Below are 26,323 nucleotides of genomic sequence, written 5' to 3'. Positions count from 1 at the left end.
CAAGCAACCTTCTGTAACCATGTAGTGATTATGTTCTGCAGTATTTGTGCTGTATATTTCTGGTTGAGGCATTCGTCAGGTTTATATGCCTGTAATAACAATGCTAAAACCAATCATGTTTCGAAAAACTATATGCTCTGTGAGCTGTATACATGGGAAATATGTATTGTGCCCTATTCATTGCGATGCTGATAACATCTCACGCTTTACTTTGACCTTTTATGACCTTTGCCTCAGTCTCAGTTTGATGAAATGAAATTGTAGATTTTGTCTTGTTCAGTAGAGCGATGGCATACAAACATCAGTTCTGCCACAAACAGTGTGTTCTGTCCTGTCTTTCTCTGTTCTGTTCGGTTTTGTGTTTAGTTTTGTGCGTTTGTTTAGTTTTTTCTTTTGTTTTGCGTTCGGTTTAGTCTTCTGTTTTTTGTGTTTGTTTAGTTTTTTCTTTTGCGTTCGGTTTAGTCTTCTGTTTTTTGTGTTTGTTTAGTTTTTTCTTTTGTTTTGTGTTCAGTTTTGTGTTCGGTTTTATGTGTTTGTTTGGTTTTTTCTTTTGCGTTCGGTTTTGTGTTTGGTTTTGTGTGTTTGTTTAGTTTTTTCTTTTGTTTTGCGTTCGGTTTTGTGTGTTTGTTTAGTTTTTTCTTTTGCGTTCGGTTTTGTCTTCTGTTTTTTGTGTTTGTTTAGTTTTTTCTTTTGTTTTGTGTTCGGTTTTGTGTTCGGTTTTATGTGTTTGTTTGGTTTTTTCTTTTGCGTTCGGTTTTGTCTTCTGTTTTTTGTGTTTGTTTAGTTTTTTCTTTTGTTTTGTGTTCGGTTTTGTGTGTTTGTTTAGTTTTTTCTTTTGTTTTGTGTTCGTTTTTGTGTTCGGTTTTATGTGTTTGTTTGATTTTTTCTTTTGCGTTCGGTTTTGTGTTTGGTTTTGTGTGTTTGTTTAGTTTTTTCTTTTGCGTTCGGTTTTGTGTTTGGTTTTGTGTTTGTTTAGTTTTTTCTTTTGCTTTCCATTCGGTTTTGTCTTCTGTTTTGTGTTTGTTTAGTTTTTTCTTTTGTGTTCGGTTTTGTGTTTGGTTTTGTCTTCTGTTTTGTGTGTAGTTTTGTGTTTTATTTTTTTTTGTTTTCTAATTTGTTCTGTTTTGTGTTTCGTTTTGTGTTTTGTTCATTTTTTGTGTGTTGTTCAGGTTTTTTTGTTTTTGATTTGTTTGTCCTGTTTTTTGTGTTTTAGTTTATTTTTTATTTTGTTTTCTTTCTTTTCTATTCTGTTCTGATTAGTTTTCTACTATTTTGTGTTCAGTTTCGTGTTTAGTTTTGTGTTTTGCTTTTTGTTTTCTGTTCTAATCTGTTTTTTTGTTTGTTTTGTTCTGTTTGTCTTCTGTTTTGTGTTATGTGTTCAGTTTTGTGTTTTATTTTCTAATCTGTTCTAGTTTTGTGTTCCGTTTTGTTTTGTTTTGTATTCAGTTTTGTTCTCTGTTTAGGTTTCTGTTATGGTCTTGTCTTGTATTTTTTAATCCGTTCTGTTTTGTTTCGTTTTATTTTTTTGCTTTGTTTTGTTCTGTTTATTCTTTCGTTTTGTGTGTTTTTTTCTAGTCTGTTTGCATTTATTTTCTTCTTTTTGTGTTCAGTTTTGTGTTTTGCTTTGTGGTTTGTTTTCTGTTCTGTTCTGTTGTTTTTGTTTTTTGTGTTCTGTTTTGTTTATTTTTGTTTTCCGATCAGTTCAGTTTTTTTGTTCTGTTTTTCTTTTTTTCTTGTTCTGATTTTAGTTTCGTTTAGTTAATTTTTATGTTTCATGTTCTGCTTGACATCTGCAACGATGATCAAGCAATGGCTTATTTGTCCTCCCAATATAAGTAGTCTTTTTTAATTCTCAATATAGAAATAAGAGATATGTACATTTGCAAATGCTTCTGTTTCTGACCCAGTTTGCCTCATCCGTGTACATTTCAAATGACCAAAATCCCCTCCACATACTATTCTCTTTCATATTTTTATTTGCAATTTCCTAAACAAATGACTCTGGTCTGTTTTGGTCAGTCATGTTAGTGGACCTGTATATGCAGTTTTCCGAACCTTGTGCTGATGAAATGAATCTCTGCCATCAGGGGGTCAGTGCATATATTCGGTCTCCAGAAGAGAAGAAAAGCCATTAGGTTTCATCTTCCATCTGGAGTAGAAGATCTTTTTTCATTAGAGCGGTGCAGAGCGAGAGAGACTGTCAGAGAAAAGAGATGGAGAGAGATGGGCTGGAGGGGCAGAAAGAGTGATAGAGAAACGACGAGGAGGAAGGGAGGGGTATAAAGAGGTTGAGTGACTGAACACAGCACCGGGATAAAAGGAAAACTGCTTTGAATGGAATGTCATCAGTACTAAGAGCTTTTTAAAGTATATCAAACAATTTAGATGGAGCACTGCTGCATGCACACAACTTCCATCTCCATAACAGCGTTTGTGCTTCTGAAGAAGTATAAATATCTAGAGCAGCACTCTTTACTGTTAATTTAGGACGTCTTAACTTGATAAGCAAACAAAGTTGACGATGCAACCAGAGTACTTCTAGTTTCTGAGCATTAAAGTCATCCAAGCGTACTATTATTAATGCATTAAATATGCATTGTAATAATGCATCGTATGATCCCATGATTGTAGCCACAATTAATATGCATTGAAACACCTTTAGAAAGTATAATGCATTAAAACAAATGACAAGCAAACCTTCAAATACTATAATGCATTTACATTTATTTATTAATAGATGTAATGTATTGCAATGTACATACCTTCATAGTGCATTGTGCATTAAAGTGTTTTTGAATTTTCTTGTGAGCGATGCCTTTAAATATCAAGTTACTTTCAGTGCAATAAAAGAATAAACGTTCACAAATCGTCTTAATTTGTCCTTGCTAACTAGGTTTAGTGATAGTTAAAAATCAGGTTGTTGTCATGTGTGTAAATGACTGATCTGTTTGTTTTTTTATGCTAGGATTCATAAATGCATGCTATAAAAATGTTTAACATTTTAAACAGTTTTCGCTCAGAAATTACTAGCACATGGTTTTTGTTTTTTTACATATTATTGCAGAACTGGAAAGTAACACATTTAAATAAACATACAATTTAAAAGTAGAAAGAATAAAATAGTATTTTCTTGTAAAACATACTCGTAATTTTATATATATTTTTGACTTTTTTGCCCTTCAGGCAATGAACGTGATCTGATCATGGCCGCTTTACTGTACTTTACTGTACAAATATCTCATTAGGAAAGAAAAGCTTCACAGCAAGCTTTGTTATAATGTAAGCTAACGTGGAAAAAAATGTATGCCAACCTAATGATTTGAGCAATTTAGCAGATGTGGATTTTGAAAGCAACATGCTTCGTTAATGAAATGTCACTTGTTTTCAATGAAATTTCAAGGGCAATCAAGTGAGTAAAAATATCATGTAATTAGCAGGAGAATAATTAGCAGAAGCATAGAGTTCATTTACAGCAATGGCTTGGAGAATGTGTCCTTGAATGTATGTTGTATCATAGAATAGTTTAGTCTGTAGCTAAACGTTTTTGTGTTTTTTTGTTTCCTCCATGAATGAAAACTGGTGCTTTGGTGTCAATACAGATGACAAACAAAAGCATTAGTAATATATTCAGTTTCAGTTTTAATTATGTTAATGTGGCAGTGCAGAAGTCTGTATGGAAGCCTGTTTCTGCCATGGAATAAAAATAAATCAATAAAAAGTCTAACTATGACTTTTTATTTCACAGTTCAGAGTTTAGTGCATTTCTAAGAGATATAAACTTTGAGGGGAAAAGAAGTCATAAGCTTCTTGCAATTTTGAGTTCACATTTCACAATTGTTGCTTTTCTTCTCTACTGTATATCTTGCAATTAAAATAAAAAAATCACAATTGAGAGATAAAAACCTAGAATCAAAAGAAAAAAGTCTGAATTGTGAGATTTTTTAATCTTTTTAACAATAACAAGGCACAACAATAACAATAATCTCCCAATTCTGCCATGGAGTACAAAAAATCTCTGTTTTATCCCAATTGCGGGTTTATATATCATGATTCTGATTCTGATGAAGTCAGAATTGCAAAAAAAAATAAAAAATAAAAATTTGAGATAAAAAGTTTTTTTTTTTTTTTTTTTTTTTTTTGATAACAAGTTTCCATAAGTCAGAGACCATAAAAAACAAAAGTAGGTAAATGAGTGTCAATGCTGCACAGACAGTTAGATGTTAATCTTTACTGAAGCTCAGATCGTCTCAATTCATCATCAGCTTTTGTTCATGTTCAAGAGGTTCAAGTTTATTTTTAACTCATAATGTTGCATTCGACTGAAAAGCGTGCTAAACTGTCACTCAAAGGATGAATGCATGTAAAACACATGCATGCTCCGGATTAAAAAAATCTGCCAAATGCATGACTGTGAATAGATGCAAACTTTTTTCATTTTCACTCGAGCTCTCAATTTTTTTCCTGTGAGGCCTGTGAACAGAGTAATGGTTTTCCAGCCTGTACTTGGACTGCTAGATTCATCACCGGCTGAATGAACCGTCCTGCGGTCGGGACTCGGCCAGAAATAGCCTGAAGATGACGGCCTGCCCAAACTCTCAGGCTATTTGCGGCCGTCCAGCCTTCGAGCGGCTTTAATCAAATGTATTTTTGTTGAATTCCACCCAAAGATTTGAAAATAAAATGCCCACCGAAAGGGTTTATGGCATCTGTCAGGTTTGACACGAGGCTGCCTTTCCACAGAGAGAGAGAGAGAGAGAGAGAGAGAGAGACATAGAGACAGAGAGAGAGAGAGAGAGACGGAGGAATGGGGAGTGGATGGAACGATGTGCGATTAATCAATATAAAGCAAAAGATATTTGCATCGCCGCACAACTCAGGGATTACATTGGTAGCGGAAATGCTTTATGGATCTATTAATATCTTTTATTTTCTTTCCCTCCATCGCAGTTCAAAGAGCGTAATAGAATGCATTTCCTGCGAGGAATATTACACCGATGATTGATGGATCCGGAGAAAACAGGGGAAAACATCGGGCTGTTCAATAGGCCCTGAGAAACCTGGCCTCGTACAAAACATTGAGAAAGAGAGAGAGGGAGAGAGAGAGGAGGAGAATGAAACCCCCTTGGTTCTTAAACAGCTTTCTTTTCACCTTTGCGATTATTTATTTTCAAATAGTCCTTCAGGGTAATGTACCATTTTCTTATTTCACACCGCTATTTCCCATAAATGAGGGGAAGGTGCGATAAATCAAGAGGGAAACATAGACTTGCGCAAAAGCTTTAGATTTATGTAATACATTCATGTTTTCCACTTCTTCTTTTTAGTGCTGCACTGTGAAAGCCTGCCTAATAAAAGCCCCTATTAATATTTCCTGTTGCCTAGCAACCGCAGGCGGCAAGTAATAGCATTCCGTGGAAAAATAGATGACCGGGCCGATAAGGAAAAATTCAATTCTTTTATTATCTCCTGGGAGAAGGTGCCTTATTTCCTTCTGCGCAATATGATATGAGAGCAGGCTTGTGTATTAAGAAATGTTTTAAAGAAATAGAAGTTATTTTCCAATTTCATTATACAAAAAAAAAAAAAAAAAAATGGGGGAAGAAAAAGGAGGAAAAAAAGAGAGTGTGGTTTTTTTTTCACATTAGGATTTATCTCTTCTCTCTAATAAAGTCCATTAGGCTTCGGATTGTGCTAATCAAGGCGTCATACAGATTTCATTTAGTTCTTTTTAGTCCTTTCTATATGTGTGTGTGTGTGTGTGTGTGCCTGTGTGTGTGTGTGTGTGTGTGTGTGTGTGTGTGTGAGTGTGTATGTGTGTGTGTGTCTGTCTGTCTGTCTGTCTGTGTGTGTGTGTGTGTGTGTGTGTGTGTGTGTGTCAATCATCTTTTGTATTTTAATTTGCAGAGCATTTAATTATACACTCTCAAAAAAAGACAAAAGGTACAAAAGCTGTCACCGGGAAAGTATCCTTTCAAAAAGGTACACTTTTGTCCCTTATTTACCCCTGAAGCATGTATTTTAGTATCTTAAATGTACAGACTTGTACCTAAATTATACATATTTGTGCCTAAATTGTACATTTAAGTATCTTTTGAAAGACTCTTTCACCCAAGTGACACCTTTTGTACCTTTTTTCCTGGAAGTGTTCATAAAGTCACATTCAAATCAGACTGGACACAAAATTTCAGCAACTCTGAAAGATGTGGCATGTGAGTAATTCCAGGAGAGTTTGTCAGTGGTGTTGTTTGCTTCTCGTCTCATTGTTTACTGGAAAAAGAGCAGCACTATTGGGAAGGACGTTAGTTGTTGCTTGGAAACGAAGTGATTTGATTTGAAGTCAGCATATCTATAGTATTCTCCATAATGTCCTTATCGAGAGGGAAACAGGAGGAGATGCACAGAGGTGTCTGTCTGATACAGCAGAAACAACCACGGCTGATAAAGAAGGCCTGCTTTATGTATCTCGTTTTCTTATCAAAGCATGAAATCACGTCTATTTTCCTGCGCGCCGCATGTATCTGGACACACATCAGCTGATGCTGAGAAACTGCAGGAATATTGCTCAGATGATGCTCGAGAGACTTCATGGAGTCTTCTGTTGTGTAGCGTCGTCTCAAACGTTTCCCCTAAAATAACGAGAGATAAAAACAGAACAGATGATTTGTTCTTCTGACTTAAAATCTGACATCTGTTGCTTTAAGTTGAGACACTTTAAGTTGAGAATCGAGGTCCCGGCAGTTTCACTAAAATAGGAAATAGTTTTTGTTATTATTTTTTATTACTTGAATATTTAGTTGAAGTTTTAGTAATTTTTTCTTTGCATTTTTCTAGTTGTGATTTTTTGTATTTTATATATATTATTTTATATATATCTGTATAGCTTTTATTCAATTTTATTTAAGTTTTAGTTATTTTAGTACGTCAAGTTAAACTAAATGAAGATGAGAAATGTTGCCTTTTCAAATACTTTAGTTAAAATAAAATACTTTTTCATATATTACATTTTAAGTAAAAAAAGTTTTTTAATGATTTTAGATTGTTAATAATAATAATAATAATAATAATTTTAATATATCATATTATATTTTAGTAATGTTGTGGGATTTCCTTTCAAGTAAATGTTTTTAAAAGGTTTTAGTTTGTTCACTATAATATTAATAGAATATTTTTAGTTAACTACAATGATAATGTTTTAACTATAAATAAAATAAAAAATAAATTAAAAGAGACCCAAATGTACAGAACATATACAGATCTATAAATAAAATAAAATTAAATAAAATTAAATATATATATATATATATATATATATATATATATATATATTTATGTAGTCAGTATATATATATGGTGCATTTTATTTTATTATTATTATTATTATTATTTTGATGGTTTAATTTTAGTTAGTTAGTTTAGTTCCAGTTTCAGTAAAGTTTTATTTGTTTTATTCCCCTTAACATAAGTATTGAAAAGAGACATGAACGAGTCAATAATTGTCATACAGCGAAAGTATAGATCTATAAAATGAATCTGTATTTGGAGGTCAGATCAATTCAACTCTGACCTTTGATTTCAGGCGAATCTGAAACACTTCCAGTATTTCGTCTCATTGCTTCAGTTTGCCTTCAGTCTGTTTAGTTAGAGTCAGTTGTTCAGGACTCTTTCTCGTCTTAAAGTCTGCCGCTCAGATGTATAAAGCAGAAAGTGCAGAACAGATGACTTTGAGCTAAAGCAAGGGTTTGGATTACGCTTTCTGTCACGAACACATGCCGAGCATGTGTGAAGAAGGAGTGAACGCACTTACTAATCATCCTTAAATGAGCCTAATTGTTGCTGCGACACCCTGCCGAGAGAGAGAGTGTGTGTGTGTGTGTGTGTGTGTGACTACAGGCTTCGTTTCTCATTAGATGTAGTAGAAATGTTCTTTCCTTCTGTCGGCCGTCTCTCTTCTACCAAAGTGATTTCAGAGCCGTCATGTCAAACTGTGCTCGCAGAAACAAGGAGGGAAGCCTGAGAAATATATCCACTCTCTTCTCAAACCTAGTGAGCTCTCTGCTGTCTGCTGTCTAAATAGGCAGCTGTCTGCTAAGGGCTCATTTGCAGAACGCTTTAAATTGTTGTTTTTGGCCGCTGCATCAAGTATTGTTGATTGTGTTCAGAATTGAATACTAATTGAATGCATACTGCACTGTAAACACTGCATACTATATTGTTTTTAACTGTAGTTATTCTATGATAAACATTTCATGCAGTATGCTAAAAAGTCAGATATTATTTTTTTTTTATTATAAAAAAAATCATTACAATTCAATTATTATATTTGAATGAAAATATTAAAACAAAAACATTATTTTGATGTCAAAAAAATTATTGTTATTTTATATTTTAATTACATTAAAAGTTTATTTAAAGTATTTAATTTTAGTTTAAACATCAAATAATCAAAAAAGAGATTCGAAATTGCTGCTGATGTTCATGTTAATTTATCAATGTATTATTTTTATATTCTTTTATGGTATTTATTAATGATTTTTCCAGAATTAGCTTTTTAATTTCGGTAAATTTTTAGTGATTTTTATGTGCTTTTGTAATTTTTATTTTTATTTTTTTTATGCACATGGCACATACACATGGGTGATTATATAAAAAAAAAAAAATTATATATATATATATATATATATATATATATATATATATATATATATATATATATATATATACACATGCATGCTGTAAAATATTTTATATTATTTTAATAATATTAATTATAAATGTCATTAATATAATATTTATTTCTATTTATTATTTATTTATTTTAAGAAATTTTTAAATATTTTATTTCATTCTAATATATTTTTTAACAAAAATTTTTTTTTTTAATTATAACAACTGGTTTAACTTAAGCTGGTCTAATATTTAAATTGTAGTTAAGTTCATTCATTTAGATTTCTAATCATTTTAGTTAACAGTAACAACATGCATGTGACGCTGCTTTAGATTCAGACCAAAAGAAGACCGTGGTCGTGCCATTTATCCATCGAGATCGCATCTATAACGCCTCAAACACTGTCTAGGATCAGAACGCGCGATGTTCCTCTTCAGATCATGATCACAGTAAAATAAGCCTGACTTCTGTATACGGCAGAATATCATCTGTGTGATTGCAGTGAGACTGTGTTGTGTCCCGCTGAGGCTGTAAACACAGACCGTCCTGTAGCTTTATAGTGTTTGTAGTTTTAGCCTCATTACACACACACACACACACACACAGTCCATATGAACATGACACACAACAAAGCGTCTCTACTAAAGCCGTTGTTTGTCAGCTTGTTGTTCTTGTTTGTTTTCCTCCCATTTGGAGCAGAACCGTATTGCAGCAGAAGCTTATTAAACACATGAAAGTGATTTGTTGTTTTGGCCCACACTGATCAGTTCGGATCCAGATGAACACGTGTGTTTGCGTGTCGTAACGAACACGTATAAGTCTCTGTCTTCTCTCTCTCCGTCTCTCGCCTCAGATTTACATCCCAGTTAATTGAATTGGAATATAATGCAATAAAACTGTCCCAGCCATGAAATAAAGATCCAATCAAATGATTTCAATTGTTGCCTGCAGTCTGCTCCTCCCATCAATGTTATTAACATTAAGAGCCATGAAATCGAAATTGAGCTTTTGTGTTTTTCTGCCGTGCTTATCTCCTTCTGCAGATCTTGAAGTCTGGAAGATTATATATATAAGAAAACAACATGTGATCAACTTATCAACAGACAAAACTAACCAAAAATAGCATCGGTTCTCTAGGACTATGGTTTTTATTAGGATCAATTATTGGTTTACACATGATTATCATTAAATATGTGAAACAAGAATGTCTGTCTTTTCCAGAAATGAACTATATATATATATATATATATATATATATATATATATATATATATATATATATATATATATATATATATATATATACATAATATTTTTTGAAAGAAATTTGAAAAAGCATTACATAATAAAAAATGGCAAAATTTATTTTTTATAGTATAATTAATAATTGTTTAAAAATATGAAATATATGATTATTATATAAATATTAAATATATTTTAAAAAAAATATATAAAATATTGTTATACATATTTTTAATTTGATTAAATTGATCAAATGTAAAAAAAAAAAAAAAAAAAAAAACAGATTACACTGTATTTCAAAGAAATGCTGCTCTTTTGAACTTTCTATTCATTTTTGAATCCTAAAAATAAAAATATTTACGGTTCCCACAAAAATATCGTGCAGCACGACACTGGAAGTCAAAAAGTCCACACTGAATATGCTGAAAATTCAGAGCTATAAATGACACTTTAACAGATATTCACATTAAGAAAACTGTAATAATGTTTCACAAACGCACTGTATTTTTAATCAAATAAATGCAGTATTTTTAGGCATGTTTCACCGTACAGTAGGGCATCCAGTAAAATGATTGCTGAATCCGAGCCCCGTTTGAGACTCTGTGATCAGCTGAGGTTTAGTTCAGCGTGGAGAGCAAAGAGCGGCGCTTTGTAAGCATCTTCCGTTCACACATCTCACACGTCTTCGGGGACGACAGGTTGAGTTTGCTTACAGATCTAACCAGCGCTTGATTTATGAATTGGCCCTGTTATTAGCACTGGGAGCGCTGTTGTAAATGACCCCCGCGGGCAGAGCTGAGAGGGAGGTTTCATGTTCTGCCCTCGAGGAGAACGAGAGTCACGGCGAGGGCAAGACGAGACGAGAATCCCTCGTGTTTACGGCTGGAGCTCCAGAGATCAGTCTAATTAAAGCTGCCACGGCGCGAGCCTGCCGGGATAATGTGCTATTATTATACTCATTTGTTTCAATTAACCGCTCTGTGATTTTACAACAGCAACTGTGAACCTGCGTGGAGTGAGCCATCACTCCCAACAAGATGTGTCCAATCAGAGAGAGAGAGAGAGAGAGAGGGAGAGAGAGGGAGAGAGAGAGAGGGAGAGAGAGAGAGCCTTCCCATCAGGCCTTGTGCTTCAGGACTCGTTTTACATCAGAATCACAGAACTAGCGTCAAATGCTTCATGTCATTATGAACTGCACAGCTTGCATTATTTTATTTCATTTGATCTTTTGCTGATTGACATCTGTCTAAATCAACAGGTAAATTTGTTGCACCTGCACAAACTGTTTTCTCTGCCCTTTTCAAAATCTTTTTTTTCTAACTATGCAGGATTTGATACATAGTTGCATTTTTTTTTTGCAAAATGCTTTTTTTCTATCTATCTATCTATCTATCTATCTATCTATCTATCTATCTATCTATCTATCTATCTATCTATCTATCTATCCGTCCATCAGATCAGACCACATACTAGTGAAGTATTTACTGTGCAGCGTGCCAGTATTATTTATGTGCTATTATTATTATTATTATTATTATTGATTTATTTTATTATTTATTCATCTAAAATTATATTTTTACATTTTCATGTTCATGTTCATATTTTAAATTTTAGTTTAAATTATAGTAATTGTAAGTGATTTTCTCTATTTTATATTTCTATTTTTATTTCAGGTCTACTAATTTTGATATGTGCTTTTGGCATTTTTATTTTATTTATAAAATATTTAAAATTTATTTTTAAGATTTAGTCATTCTGTTATGTGCTTTTGTCATTTTTATTTTGTTTTAAATATTTTTTATTTATTTTAGATTTAGTCATTCTGTTATGTGCTTTTGTCATTTTTATTTTATTTATAAAATATTTCAAATTTATTTTTAAGATTTAGTCATTCTGTTATGTGCTTTTGTCATTTTTATTTTATTTATAAAATATTTCAAATTTATTTTTAAGATTTAGTCATTCTGTTATGTGCTTTTGTCATTTTTATTTTGTTTTAAATATTTTTTATTTATTTTAGATTTAGTCATTTGGTTATGTGCTTTTGTCATTTCTTTATTTTTCTAATTTATTTTAGTTTTTTAGTTTTAGTTATGTCTATTATATTTTAAATATTTAATTCTAACTAATTTCATTTCAGTTCTAAACTAAAATCTATTCTAGTTTTAGTTTTAGTACATTTCTGTGCTAAATTAGATGGAATAAAGCATGAATACTTGATGAATGTGACCTCAGATTCATTGCAAACATCTCTTTACTCTGTTTTTGAGGTAAAGCGTTCACTAGAGGAGGAGGATTCAGAAAATCACAGACAATAGCGTTGAGATATCGCACACATTCAGTGTGAAGCTCATAATTGCTATTTGCACTCAATGAACAAAAAAAGAGCTCAACACACAACAGAGGAACAGGAAATGAAGTTTCCTAACAGAGAGTCTCTCTAAATTGTTATTGGGTGCGTGCATGTGTCTTAAACGCTTTCCACAACTAAAAAACAGTGTTTTTTTGTCTTTTTTTCCAGTATAAATACTTCAACATCATTAAAACACAATGCATTTACTTGAGAAGCAAAATTAAGACTCTCTGTCTGGGAAATTGAACAAAATCAAGCTTTTAAAATGAGATTGATTTGTTAAAACTTAATTGCTTAAGGGGTACGAAAAACGTAAGTGTTTTTGTCTTGTATCGTATTTGATATTTGATATCGTATCATATAGTCTGATACAGTGAAATTATTCTTTAAAAAGTGAGCAAAAATATGAATCAATGAGATCTTTATAACAATAAAAATGCAAAATGTCGTCGCTCTATATCTATATCTCCAATAATATGTTTTAAGATTAATAAATTGGAACCATCTCAGGAAAACTCAGTTTCTTCACGTGTAGGTAACATGAATCATTCCTGTGTTTAAACAAGATAAATATAGTCACATGACCTGCTCCGAACAGCATCACCATCCCCCCATCAAGGAATATACCATTAAGTAATTAGCATACTGTACCTATGGCAACCGCTAACCTTTGTGAGACTGTTTCATGATCATGTTTGTACAGCCATCCAACCTGCTCTCTCTCTCTCTCTCTCTCTCTCTCTGTGTGTGTCTCTGTCTCTCGCTCGCTCGCCTGTTTTCTTCTTCACTCTCACTTATCGATCAGTTTCTCTCGTTCTGTCTCTCTGCAAACAGACGGCATTAAAAACAAATATTCAATATGTCATCTAAATGTGCAGTAAGCAGGCTGCAGACAGTATATTGTTTGTTTAACGATTCGCGCCGACTGCTTTGTCTAAATTGACGGTAAAGAGAGAAGTTGTTTGCCGAAGGTGCACGTCTTTATTCTTTTGATTATAACCGTGACTCCAAATAAATTGAAAGTGAATGTGGTTTGGAAAAACAGGGCCGGGCACGCTCTCACAAAGACTTAGAAATTGTTTATTTAATGTGAAATATGAGAGGAATGAGTTTATAGTGTGACGGAAATAATACAAGTCTAATGTTAAAAGAAAAGACAAAACGGTGGCATTGACTCTGAATCGTAAAGACAGTGGATATTGATGATGAAATCATTCAAAACTAGTTTTTAGATCTATTTTGGTTGCAATGTTTTGTTGTTGTTTTGTCAATCTTTTTAGCTCTTTAGTTGGTTTTTAAATATAAAAAAAAAATAATAAACTGCTAACACTTAACATTGGATCATGCATTAATGCAAAGACAAATGTGTTTATTATTTATTAATCTTTGTTCAAGTGAAAGTTCATGTTAGCTCAGTTCATTAAATAATATTAAAAGATTTAACTCTTGGTTTTTAATAATCTGTTACTAAATGTTACAAATTTGCATTAACTCCACTGGTTACATTTCTTTCTTTCTTTCTTTCTTTCTTTTTTTGGAGCGAAACTTGTTTTAATTTGTTTATTTGTCATTATTATTTCATGCTTATTAATGCCGTTAACTAATTTTAACAAATTAAGCCTTATTGTAGAGTGTTAACAATAAACTAAACTAAAATTGCTTGATTTTAATAAGTGTTATTTCGAAGGTACACCGACAAAAATTGATGTAGAAATTGCTTGTAAATTTCAGAAGTAATTACAAAACGTTTTTGCAAATTGAATTAAATGAGTAATTTACGCGTAAAACGATTGAAATAGCCTAGTATTTTCATTTAATACATCCTACAGTAATCTTAAAAAGACAAGATGATTTTTGAAGAGCAGCTATGAAAATGCAACGTTGAAATATTAAAATACTAAAATGTTTTGTTCAATTTGAGAGAAACTATAGCAGATGTACTTGCATCGTCTTATGCATCTGGAAACGAGTATTCGGCACATTCAGAGATTTTCCTGTGCATTCATTCACTGTATTCTTGCTTTTATTTGTTGTACAGCTTTTTCTGAGCAATAAAGAGGCCGGTAACTCCGCTCAACGCATATTAGAAATCATATTCAGAATTTCAAACGGGACGAAAGCGCCGCAATGATGGTTTGAAAACAAACAGCATCAATTATTCAGTGAGCGAGCGAGCGAGAGAGAGAGAGAGAGAGAGAGAGAGAGAGAGAGAGAATAGACTGTGATTGATGGATGGTTTTCAAGTTACATTACATGTTACATTTTGTCCCAAAAAAGGTTACAATCACAGAATTCGTCCGTAATATGAAAATTAACTCAATGAGCCCATTGGCTTCACTGGCAATCTCTCTCTCTCTCTCTCTCTCTCTCTTGTCTTTTGTGTTTTCGGTGCCCAGATTAAAGAGCAGGGTGATGCTCTTGGCCGGCAGCGGTTGCTATGGAAATGGGGTTGCCGTTGCTATGATAAGCCATTCATGTTTGATTAATTGGTTTTTCAATGCTTCTTGGTTTGTGAAAGACCTTAAAGAGCAACTCCACGGAAAATGGAAAATTAATGGATTCTCTCCCCCCCCCCCTCTCTCCAACATTAAAGCTACTTCGCTGCATTTGAAAACTGAACTAATGGTGTTGCTGAAATGTGATTTGAGGCTGGAGGTGGTGAGAATCTGAGATCTGAGACGTCTAAATGAGGAAAGCCTTTGTTTCAGGTCCACTTTTGTAGCCACACATAGTAGGATGTCCGGGAGATAATACATCAGCGCTCTGCGTTTGTGAACGTCATGCATTTTTCTTGCTCTTTCATTTTAAATTTCATCTATTAGTGAGTCTTGAGAGGTTAATTAGCACTATTACAAGCTCTTGCTAAGATCACAGGCGTTACGGTAATGTTTACAGAGAGCTGCTCCGGCCAGACTTCATTAATCATTTTAAAAGCACAGAGTTGATTTGTAATGTTTAATTCAGCTCAGCTCGTAAATATTGCATGGCGCTAATAAATGCTGGTTCATCAGATTTCTCCCTCTTTTTCTGTTTCTTTTTGATTCGTGTTTGGCTAATTATTCCTATTTATGTGTAAATGAACACAACCGGTCTCAGTCGACATCCCGATGAGATGCTTTGAAGAGCGGCGATGGAAGTAAAACATGGTGAAATATTAAAATACATGAGTTATAGATGCTTCATTTGAGAGGATTTTGTGATTTGAGAGAAACTAGAGCCGTTGCGTTTTTCACAAATTAACTGATTTAGCAGTGCCTGGCTTCATCAGAGAGTGCTAGTGGTAGAAATGCATGAATGTATGTCAAATGAGAAGTGCATTGCAAAAAAAAAACGGTGTCTAATTAACTAAACACCCACAATCAAGTTTAATGGGTGCTAAATGCATGCACTAAAATAATGGTGCACGGGATGTAAAATTGTGCCATGCAACTTGCATTTCAGCCACAATTTATTATTTTTCGAATTATCTCTGAATAGAAATGGGGAATTTGCTTTACTCTATATATGGTAATAGTAATGTATCTAAAATAAGGAGTTGCATTGCATTCCAGTGCAGGGGCTAAATGCACTGAAATGCATGAGTTACGCCATTCAAATTGCATTTTGGCTAGTTTATTCTTAACGAATTCCCTGCTGTATATACACGAGGAATTTGCTGTATAGTGTTTATGGAAATATTAATGAAATATTAATTGTATTTGAATGCACTAAAGTTTAACCAGGTGTCAAATGCACTAAGATGCACTAGAATCACCCAGTGCAAATTGCATTTAAGCGACAGTTTGTTCAGTAAATACAAATGTAGTTCGCTTTACTGTAGATGCATGTAAAATAAGAGTTGCATCACTGTGCATTGAATTGGTGCAAAAACTTGACAGGTGCTAAATGCACTACAACATCCTGCACTTCCTAGCGAGTTAATTTAAATATTATATATAAACAGGGTATTTGTTTTAATGTACTGTATATGTGGCAATAATAATGTATGTAAAGTTAACCAGGTGCAAAATGCACTAGAATCACCCTGTGATCAAACTGCATTTTGGCTACAGTTCATTCTCAGCGACTTCCCTTCTGTACACACAAGTGGTATTTGCTTTATATATGGATATTTACATAACTGTTTATGCATGTATGATTTATTTACTTATGTGAAGGTCTCATGTGGTGAATTCTTACTGTTGTTTTTAGTAGTCAAGTCACTATTGTGGTTGCTCTGGGATGCTTCCGGGTCGAGCACCAATGGCGTTGTGGCTTTCTGAAGAAGCTTTGAAATTCATGCTGAGAGGAGTGTGGTTGATGACTTACTGTAAATGGCGCTTATCTATCGAGATCTCTCTCTAATCTGTTTATGATACAAGTCAGGTTGAAACTATAAAGGACACGTTCAAAACCCCAGGGTTCAGATGCACTGCGATTTCGGCACAACTTTATACAGTGTGTGTTTGTGTGAACGTATATCGGTTAAGAGATCCGCTTTGTAGTGCAGAAGGCATTATAGATTAGTCATTAGCTAAACTAGGCGATCAGACGGACGCTTCAAAGGGTGAGGGAAGAAGCTAGTGTTTTTGTAGATCGGCCTCAATTGGTTTTTCGTTTCAAAATTCCTCCTGGTAAAGTCTGGTCTTCTTCTCTCACCCTAGATGCAGATGTTTGCGGGGCAAGCGGGCAGTCATTACCCCCGTGCCCACCACAGCCCCATGCTAAACCCATCTGCCCGGATACTGCCCCACCCCATGAGCGCCCTGTCCCAGCTCAGCTCTCAGATTGGCCAAGGCTCCTTTACGCACGGTTCCCCGTCATCTTCAGGAAGTCAGTCAGCCACGCCCTCCCCCTCAAGCTCCGCCCAGGAAGAGGAAGCAAAGTACCACTCAAAGGTACAGGAACAACAAAGCCGTGGCGTTTTACAGAATGAAATGGCACGTTAGAGAGCATTTCCTCCTTTGATTATACTTTACAGGAGCATTTGTTAATGCATTAGGTGTCATGAACTAACAGCTTTCTTCATTATTAATTCATGTGTTTTGTTTCACAATATATTAACCAGTATCGATCTGTAGAACTTGAAAGGTATATGGAAATTAACATTAAACGTATTTAACATGCTGTAAAAGTATTGTTACTTCATGTTACGTGTTGTAAAGATGGTAAGATTTAAGCTATTTTAAGAAAAAGGCATTAATACTTTTATTCGGTATGGATGCATTCAATTAATCGAAAGTGACAGTAAAGACTATTTTAAATAAATGCTGTTCTTATGAATTTTGTTCATCTGTAAATCCTGAAAAATTTAATTTATCACCGTTTTCTTTAAAATGTTGGGCAGCACGACTGTTTTCAACATTAATAATAATCAGAAATGTTTCTTGAGCAGCAAACTTGAATATTAGAATGATTTCTGTAGGTCATGTGATGCTGAACATGATGTTGAAAATAAAGATTTGATCACAGAAATAAATTACAGTTTAACTAGTTTTCACCTAGAAATCAGTTATCTTAGATTGTAAAAATGTTTTACAATTTTACTGTATTTTTGATTTTTTTTAAATGCAACCTTGTTGAACAGAACAGACTTCAATCTATATATAATAGCGCTTTCGTCACTATTTCAGTTTCAATGGTAAATGAGGCTTCTCTGATTGGTGGATTTTTCTCTTCAGAATTATTTGGCTATCAAACGCAAGCAAAGTTAAAATCACATTTGCTACAGGATCATATATCATCAGTGATCTCACGGCAGATCCGTCTCGAAAGGTTTATAAGCTTTTGTTAAATATCTGCTCCTCTATGGAAAAGAATTAATGTGATTTTTACTTCCATAATCTCCATCTGTTGTGCTCTATAGAGGAGCATAAACGGCAGACTTTGAGAGCTTTGAGAATAATTTCCCCTCTTTATTTAAAAGCAAACGATTTTCCGTGTGTCTCAGTAGTGTTTACAAATCTCTGCATTTTAACTTCACATCTTGACGTCTTTTGTTCACTGTGATTTGTTGGCAAAAACATTACTGTTTCTCTCTCTCTCTTGCTCTCCCTCTCTATCCCTCTTTTCATTTTCATTGTCCCAGAAAACCAATTACTCCTGCTTGTCCGTCATCCTCTCTTTTTATTGGAAGTGTCAGTTTGAATTTAATTTGAATGTTGCATGTAATGCGCAGGCAGCTCGAAATCCCTCATTATCGTGATGCTGCATGCTTAATTGGATTGAAGAACACAAAGAGTGAATTAACTTACATGATTTTTAAATTACATTGTTCTTCATTGGCTTTTGGAAGAGTGTAGCACTAAGTCCGGTGCAACCATACCTGGTCCTGGTAGATTTAAAAAGCCAGTCAAAATAGTGAAAGAAGTTTTTCAGTCAGCCTGAAATCCTGGTGGATTTTAATAATAATGCCGTCTGGACTACGGGAACAATTAGCAAATTTCAGTCCCATTGGTATTTCCTTTGCAGGAAATGCTTGCAAACATAGTTCTGCTCATTGACACGTACAAATGCATGCTAATGCATTTAAACTCTGTGATACCGGCACAAACACATCGCCTTTACATTTCCTCTGGAAAGTGCCTCATACTCATGGATAGCATATGTTTGTTTGTGTGCACTTAATTAATTTCAATGTATATAAATCCAAAGCACTGGCTGGATTCCAAAGTGCATGTGTTGCTTTTCACCTTGTGTGTGCATCTGTGTGTATTTAACATATGCTTTCATGCATGTGAACATTTTCTTTTGCATGCATTAATTGAATCCTTTTGTTTGGAAATATGCATGAAATAACATTTAGATACGCCCCTATAAACATAATGATGTCCATTTTGGTCCATTTTCCCAAACGATAAAAGTCTGTGAATTTTAAATGTATTAATGTTTTCACTTTTAGTACCTTAAAGATATTAAGGAAATGCAACAAATCTCCAATTATAATATGTATATCTTTATTATTTTTATTATATATTTTAAAATGTGGTTTTTTTGTGTGTTTTTTTTTTGTGTGTTTTTTTTTTGTTATGTTATTAAATAATGCTTAATTGAGAAATGTTGATTTGGAAACAATTATTATTATTATTATTATTATTATTATTATTATTATTATTATTATTATTATTATTATTATTATTATTATTATTATTATATTTTATTTTAATTAATGTTAATTTTTGATACATGTATCAAATGTGTGTGTGCATATATATATATATATATATATATATATATATATATATATATATATATATAACATTTTTTTTTTTTTTTTTTTTTTGTTGTTTTGACCCTGGTCAAAACTACATCATTTAAGAAGGTAAATGTCGTTTTTAATTTCATGTTGACCTTTAAACTCATTTAGAGTCTGGTTAATGACACCAGTGTTGTTTTATGTGATCATCATGTAAATCACATGTAAAGTCAGATGTGTATGGAGATTATACAGCGGTCTGTTTTAATGGAGCATCAGCCAGCCTTTCATGCTACATTTACTCTCTCTCTTCAAATTATTATTTTTTTTTTATTTTGCTACATTGCAAATGCTGATGAGAGCGAATGATGTTATCTAACCATCAAGTTCTGCCCTAGAAACCTCTTTCACTCGTTTGCTTTAACAGAGTTGTATTGTTCCTCTGTTTCTTACCACAACTCTCTCTATCTCTGTTTATATCCTCATTTAAATAATGCAATTGTGTTTCTTTATTTTAAATGCAGAGCGGTTTTAAATGAAGAAACGTGTATTAGTCAGACATGAGATGATGCAGCACTGATTCAAATGGGATATTAACAACGTCTGCTGGACTCTGTGCATTAAGAAAGCAATTTCAGCCGCAATGTTTCAGAGCACTGAAGAGAGTTCATGAACTGTCAGAGCAGATTACGGCGCCGTCGCTTGACTGAAAGCATTCTGGAATTCAGTGCATCCCATTTTTATTTCATGATGTTTGCAGATAAAAGACAACCCACATTTGCATAGCCAAACACGCATATGACTGGAACAGCAGTGCATGTTGGGATACACAGGCTGTGGGTGTAGATGCACTCGAAGAACTCTTAGATATCAACAAACTACACATGCATTTAATATTTCATTTCATTTTCTTAAAGAAGCTGAACTAGAATGACTTCCAGCGTTGATTTGTAGTCACAGTGTCTGAATGCAGCAGTGGACTGTATTTGCTGAATTGCATGATTTGTTGAGGTAAATAAATGCATCTTCACTCATTTAATTTCTTTCTCTTCACCTTCAGATCACAGGAGAGAAGCGACCCTCCTCTGATATGATGAAGCCCAAGCCCAAACCTCAGAAGAAGAAGAAGAAGAAGGACCCCAACGAGCCGCAGAAGCCCGTCTCAGCCTACGCACTCTTCTTCAGGGACACTCAAGCCGCCATCAAGGGTCAAAACCCCAATGCCACCTTCGGAGACGTCTCTAAGATCGTGGCCTCCATGTGGGACAGTCTGGGAGAGGAACAGAAACAAGTGAGTGGATTCAGAACAGCATTTTGTAGCTCAGAAGTTGCTCTTTTATTGCTCAGGAGCTTTAGCTGTAGAGGATTCCATTTAAGTACCAGCTTCGTCTGAGACGTTTGTACGGAGAGTGAAGCAGAAACAAAACCATGGATGGATGGATGGATGGATGAATAAATGGGTGGGTGGATTGATGGATGGATGGATGGATAGATTAGTGGGTGGATGGATGGGTGAATGGATGGATGGATGGATGAATAAATGGGTAGATGGATGTGTGAATGGATGGATGAATGGATGGACAGATGAAAGGTTGAATGGGTGATAGAATGGGTGGATAGATGATGGATGAATGAATGAATGAATGAATGAATGAATGAATGAATGAATGGGTGAAAGAATGGATGAATGGGTGGATGGGTGGATGGATGGGTGGATGGATGGATGGATGGATGGGTGAATGGATGGATGGATGGATGAATAAATGGGTGGATGGATGTGTGAACGGATGGATGAATGGATGGACAGATGAAAGGATGAATGGGTGAAAGAATGGGTGGATGGATGATGGCTGGATGGATGAATGAATGAATGAATGGGTGAAAGAATGGATGAATGGGTGGATGGGTGGATGGATGGATGGGTGATTGGATGGATGGATGGATGGATGGATGGATGGATGGATGAATGAATAAATGGGTAGATGGATGTGTGAATGGATGGATGAATGGATGGACAGATGAAATGATGAATGGGTGAAAGAATGGGTGGATGGATGATGGCTGGATGAATGAATGAATGAATGAATGGGTGAAAGAATGGATGAATGGGTGGATGGGTGGATGGATGGATGGATGGATGGGTGAATGGATGGATGGATGGATGAATAAATGGGTAGATGGATGTGTGAATGGATGGATGAATGGATGGACAGATGAAAGGATGAATGGGTGAAAGAATGGGTGGATGGATGATGGCTGGATGAATGAATGAATGAATGAATGGGTGAAAGAATGGATGAATGGGTGGATGGGTGGATGGATGGATGGATGGATGGGTGAATGGATGGATGGATGGATGAATAAATGGGTGGATGGATGTGTGAATGGATGGATAAATGGATGGACAGATGAAAGGATGAATGGGTGAAAGAATGGGTGGATGGATGATGGCTGGATGGATGAATGAATGGGTGAAAGAATGGATGAATGGGTGGATGGATGGATGGATGGATAGATGGATGGATGAATGGGTGAAAGAATGGATGAATGGGTGGATGGATGGATGGATGGATGGATGGATGGATGGGTGGGTGGATGGGTGGGTGGATGAATGGATGGATAGATGGGTGGATGAATGGGTGAAAGAATGGATGAATGGGTGGATGGATGGATGGGTGGATGGGCTGATGAATTAATTAATTAATGGGTGGATGGATAGCTGGATGGATTGATGGATGGATGAAATGATGGATAAATGGGCAGATGGATGGATGGATGAATGAATGGTTGAATGGATGGATGATGGATGGATGGATGGACAGATGAAAGGATGAATGGGTGAAAGAATGGGTGGATGGATGATGGCTGGATGGATGGATGGATGGATGGATTGATGGGTGGATGAATGGGTGAAAGAATGGAAGGATGGATGGATGGATTGATGGATGGATGGATGGGTGAAAGAATGGAAGGATGGATGGATGGATGATGGCTGGATGGATGGATGGATGGATTGATGGGTGGATGGATGGGTGGATGGATGGGTGAAAGAATGGGTGGATGGATGGATGAATGGGTGAAAGAATGGATGAATGGATGGATGGATGGGTGGGTGAAAGGATGGAGTAGATGGAATGGATATATGAAATGATGGATTAAAGTAAATGGATAGATGGACAGATAAACTAATAATTTTGATTAAATGAATGCATCGTTGCTGAATAAAAAGTGATTTTTTTCTCCTCAAACATCTGAATGGTAGTGTGTAGACAGATGGTTCTGCAATCAGTGTGTGTGTGTGTGTGTGTGTGTGTTGAGTGATTCTTTAGTTTGTACTGATGTAAGTGTGTGTGTTTGTGTCAGTAATGAGCCTTGTATACAGTAAGCTCGACTGAAGTATGTGTGTGTGTGTGTGTGTGTGTGTGTGTGTGAGGGCCGCTGTATTTTTAGCATATCCTCAATAACACACGACTGCTATTGTATGTCAAATAAGAGCACCTGCCTCGGTGACAGAGTGCGGCGCGTTCACCCTCACGACTGATATTTCTCTCGCTCGCCTTCCTTCTTCTTCTGAGAGCTGCTGTGTCCTTTTTATTTGCAGTTAATTCTTGCCTCCTTCACTCTCCCCTCTTCACCATGAATCTTCATTTTGCCGCTGACACCCTTGAATGTGAATTCCTCATTTCCCGGGCTCTTTTTATTTATATCTGTTGCCTGGTGATTCGATCATGCTGAGAATACGAGATTAGCCATCACCCGGCGCCCTTCAGTTCCCCTCAAGGACATCTGCTCTCCCCAATCTTATTGTTTGTGCATTTTAACCCTTCGGCGGCCGGAAAACTCAGATGTAGGAAACGTCTAGGCTCCGTTTGGTTTGTTTCCTAGCATAATAAGCCTCGTCCTTGGCGTCTGTTTGTCATTTTTATTTATCTGGGATAACAAGGTGACTCTTCCTCTCGTTCTGGAGAGAGTTGGGATTGTTCCTTCGTGACTCAGCTTTATCCGTACGGCCGAGGAGGTCATGAATTCACTGATTAGTGCTGGTTATGTCATCTTTCGCTGAGATCATCATCACCTGCTACTGATGTTCGGCTCAACTGGAAGTTCTGCAGGATCTAATGTAGCAGCTTTCACTGTACGTTTGGCTCTGTTTCAATCCCTAGTGAGCTGCCTATCTAGACAGCATGTGTGCATTAGGCTGCTTCAGAAACTCTGTTTGACTGATGTGAGTTATCAGGGCATGCTATTCATGTTTTAAGAAGGCTGTGAAAATGATTTACGCATGTTGTAAATAAAACAAAGAATAGTGGAGTAGAATGAAGAAAATTGGGATTTGTTATACTTCAAAATTTCACATTTAATTCAAAGTGTTACTTGCCATTTTATTTATGGAAATGGTTTCAAAGTAAATCCTACAGCATTTATATAGAGCTTTATTTTATTTTATTTTATTTTATTTTATTTTATTTTATTTTATTTTATTTTATTTTATTTTATTTTATTTTATTTTATTTTATTTTATTTTATTTTATTTTATTTTATTTTATTTTATTTTATTTTATTTTATTTTATTTTATTTTATTACTCTTAAGGACATATTAAATGAGCCTAAATGCCTAAATATAATCAATGAAAACAAGGGGAACTTTTTATTTTATTTTATTTTATTTATTTTATTTTGTGTTTTTACTCTTAAGGACATATTAAATGAGCCTAAATGCTTATAATCAATGAAAACAAGGGCAACTTTTTTTTTTTTTTTAATGTTTTTACTCTTAGGGCATTTTCAATAAGCCTTGGGCAACCTTCATTGGTTATTTTTTTATTTATTACAATGTCATTTTCTGTTTTATTGTAATCATTTGTGAAATTTCCCAGCAATTTCTGAGTGAAATATTTTCAAAGTAAATCCTATGCCAAAAAAATATATTTTTTAATTTTCCTTTTCCTTTATTTTATTTTATTTTATATTATGCCTTTGTCGTTTTATTGTAATAATCTGAGTAATTTTTTGCTGTATTTGATGAGCTTTAGTGCTCATAATCAAACAAGTGTTGTGTGAAGAGAGCAGAGCAGGAGGAGTCGAGCTAGAGCTGCTCTGATTGGGCCATTAGAGGATGATTGATAGGCCTCTGCTCCAATAGATGACTGTCATTTCTTTTAGTGATGGCCCTGACCTGTCAGTCACGTAAATGATGAATATGTTAAATGATGCAGAACTGCGGTGGCTGAACAGACATAATTCCAGCCGCTCTCTCAAGCGCAGGCCGTAAGCCCTCATTCCCTAACATTTATTTACTGGTTAGAGAAGCTTCAGAGCTCCAGTCACACTCATTTACACACATATACACACATGTGATTAAGGACAGGATCTGCACTTCTACACACATATACACACGTGTTCTTATGGCTTTGTTTGGTTTTAATTTAATTTAATTTTATTTAATTTTATTTTATTTTATTTTATTTTATTTTATTTTATTTTTATATGTTATTTTATTTTATTTTTTTATTTTTTATTTTTTATTTTATTTTAATATTATTTATAATTATTTTAATAATAAAAAATATATATGTTTTACATTTTTAATTGATTATTATATTTGTTTCATTATTTTATCTCATTATTTGAATATAGTTAATCATTATTTAAATTTTTACGATTTTTATGTTTTTCTTTTTGAGTGTTTTATTTTATTCATTATTTTATCTCATTATTTTAATACTATTTATAATGGTCTTAATTTCATTTATTTTTACTATAATAAATATAATAAATTAATTTTTACTTTTTGAATTTAGGATTTTATTTTATTTATTTTATTATTTTACATTACATTTCCCCGCCAAATTCTCATTACTGTAATGTGAAAAAATATATAATATTAAATGTTTTTAAGTATTGAAAGCAGCACTATATATATATTAACTTGGAATTTTCTTGATAAACATACTCCAGTGTTTTTATTTTATTTACAACTGATTCTGATTCTCCAAAAATCTCTGTATCTCTCTCTCCTCCGGGTTTACGCCCGTTCACCGTGTCAGCGGTTATTGTCTTCCATAATTAACCGGTTATCAAACAAGAACATTTCATTACGGTATAATTACCGCTAATTGTGCGTGTCACGATGAAGACGCCGACACATGCTCTGTTTCCTCCGACTCACAGCGACCTGCTCCTTCTCTGACGGCTTCAATCGCTAATGAATCCGCTCACTTTGGAATAATTAGAAATCCTTAGGCATGGTAATTTATTTAAGAGCTGCTGTCGTTAGGGCCACTCATTAGCGGAGGTTAAATTAATTTGAAACCAAAGCTGCTGGGAGCTCCTCGGGAGTTCGTTTCTACTAAAAATCGACACCACCTCGTTCAATATTTAACCGTTAAGGTCACAAACTCACCTGGATGAAGGTGTTCCTGTTTGGAGGATGTTATTTTTGTTGTGTTGATTAAATGTTGGTTAAAATCAACTTCTCATTAAAGGTTCAAGCGTGCTGACTTAATTAAAAACCTCATTTACACTCATAAATCAACTGTAAAATAAGAAACTACAAGAACTAGATAAAGCAACGGCAACATTTATTTTTTTTTTTTTTTACATTTATTTTATTTTATTTATTTTTTACATTTTGTTTTGTGTTATTTGCTGTTTATATTTTTATAAATTATAAAAATATTATGAATACAATATTTGTTTTATTTCATTTTCTTAGTGTATTTTTTTAATGTAGTTTTTTTGTCATTCGCTGTTTTATTATAATTGTAAAAATTACTAGAAAGTTCTGGTTGTCTTTTTTTTTTTTTTCAAAAAGTAAATCTAAAATTAAACATTTTTATATTTGTGAATTATTTCCATATTTTATTATTTTTATTTCATTTTTTGCTT

The 26,323-nt window shown here is 34.1% G+C and overlaps 1 protein-coding gene across 5 annotated transcripts in view; it reads left to right on the top strand.

Annotated features, from left to right (window-relative positions):
* The window catches only part of tox2 (TOX high mobility group box family member 2), a 116,690-nt gene that overhangs the window by 75,336 nt on the left and 15,031 nt on the right, over positions 1-26,323 (top strand). For 4 of the 5 annotated variants that reach the window (XM_026212951.1, XM_026212953.1, XM_026212952.1 and 1 more), the window contains 2 exons: positions 16,904-17,137; positions 20,495-20,725. In XM_026212951.1, the coding sequence (XP_026068736.1) occupies positions 16,904-17,137; positions 20,495-20,725 (465 nt within the window). The remainder of the gene's footprint in view (positions 1-16,903; positions 17,138-20,494; positions 20,726-26,323) is intronic. The other variant, XM_026212955.1, reaches the window with a different exon arrangement.

The sequence above is a fragment of the Carassius auratus genome, chromosome 31 (genome assembly GCF_003368295.1).
Source record: "Carassius auratus strain Wakin chromosome 31, ASM336829v1, whole genome shotgun sequence".
Lineage (NCBI taxonomy): Eukaryota > Metazoa > Chordata > Actinopteri > Cypriniformes > Cyprinidae > Carassius > Carassius auratus.
The sequence above is the reverse complement of the archived record's forward strand: the minus strand, read 5'-3'. Positions and strand labels throughout refer to the sequence as shown.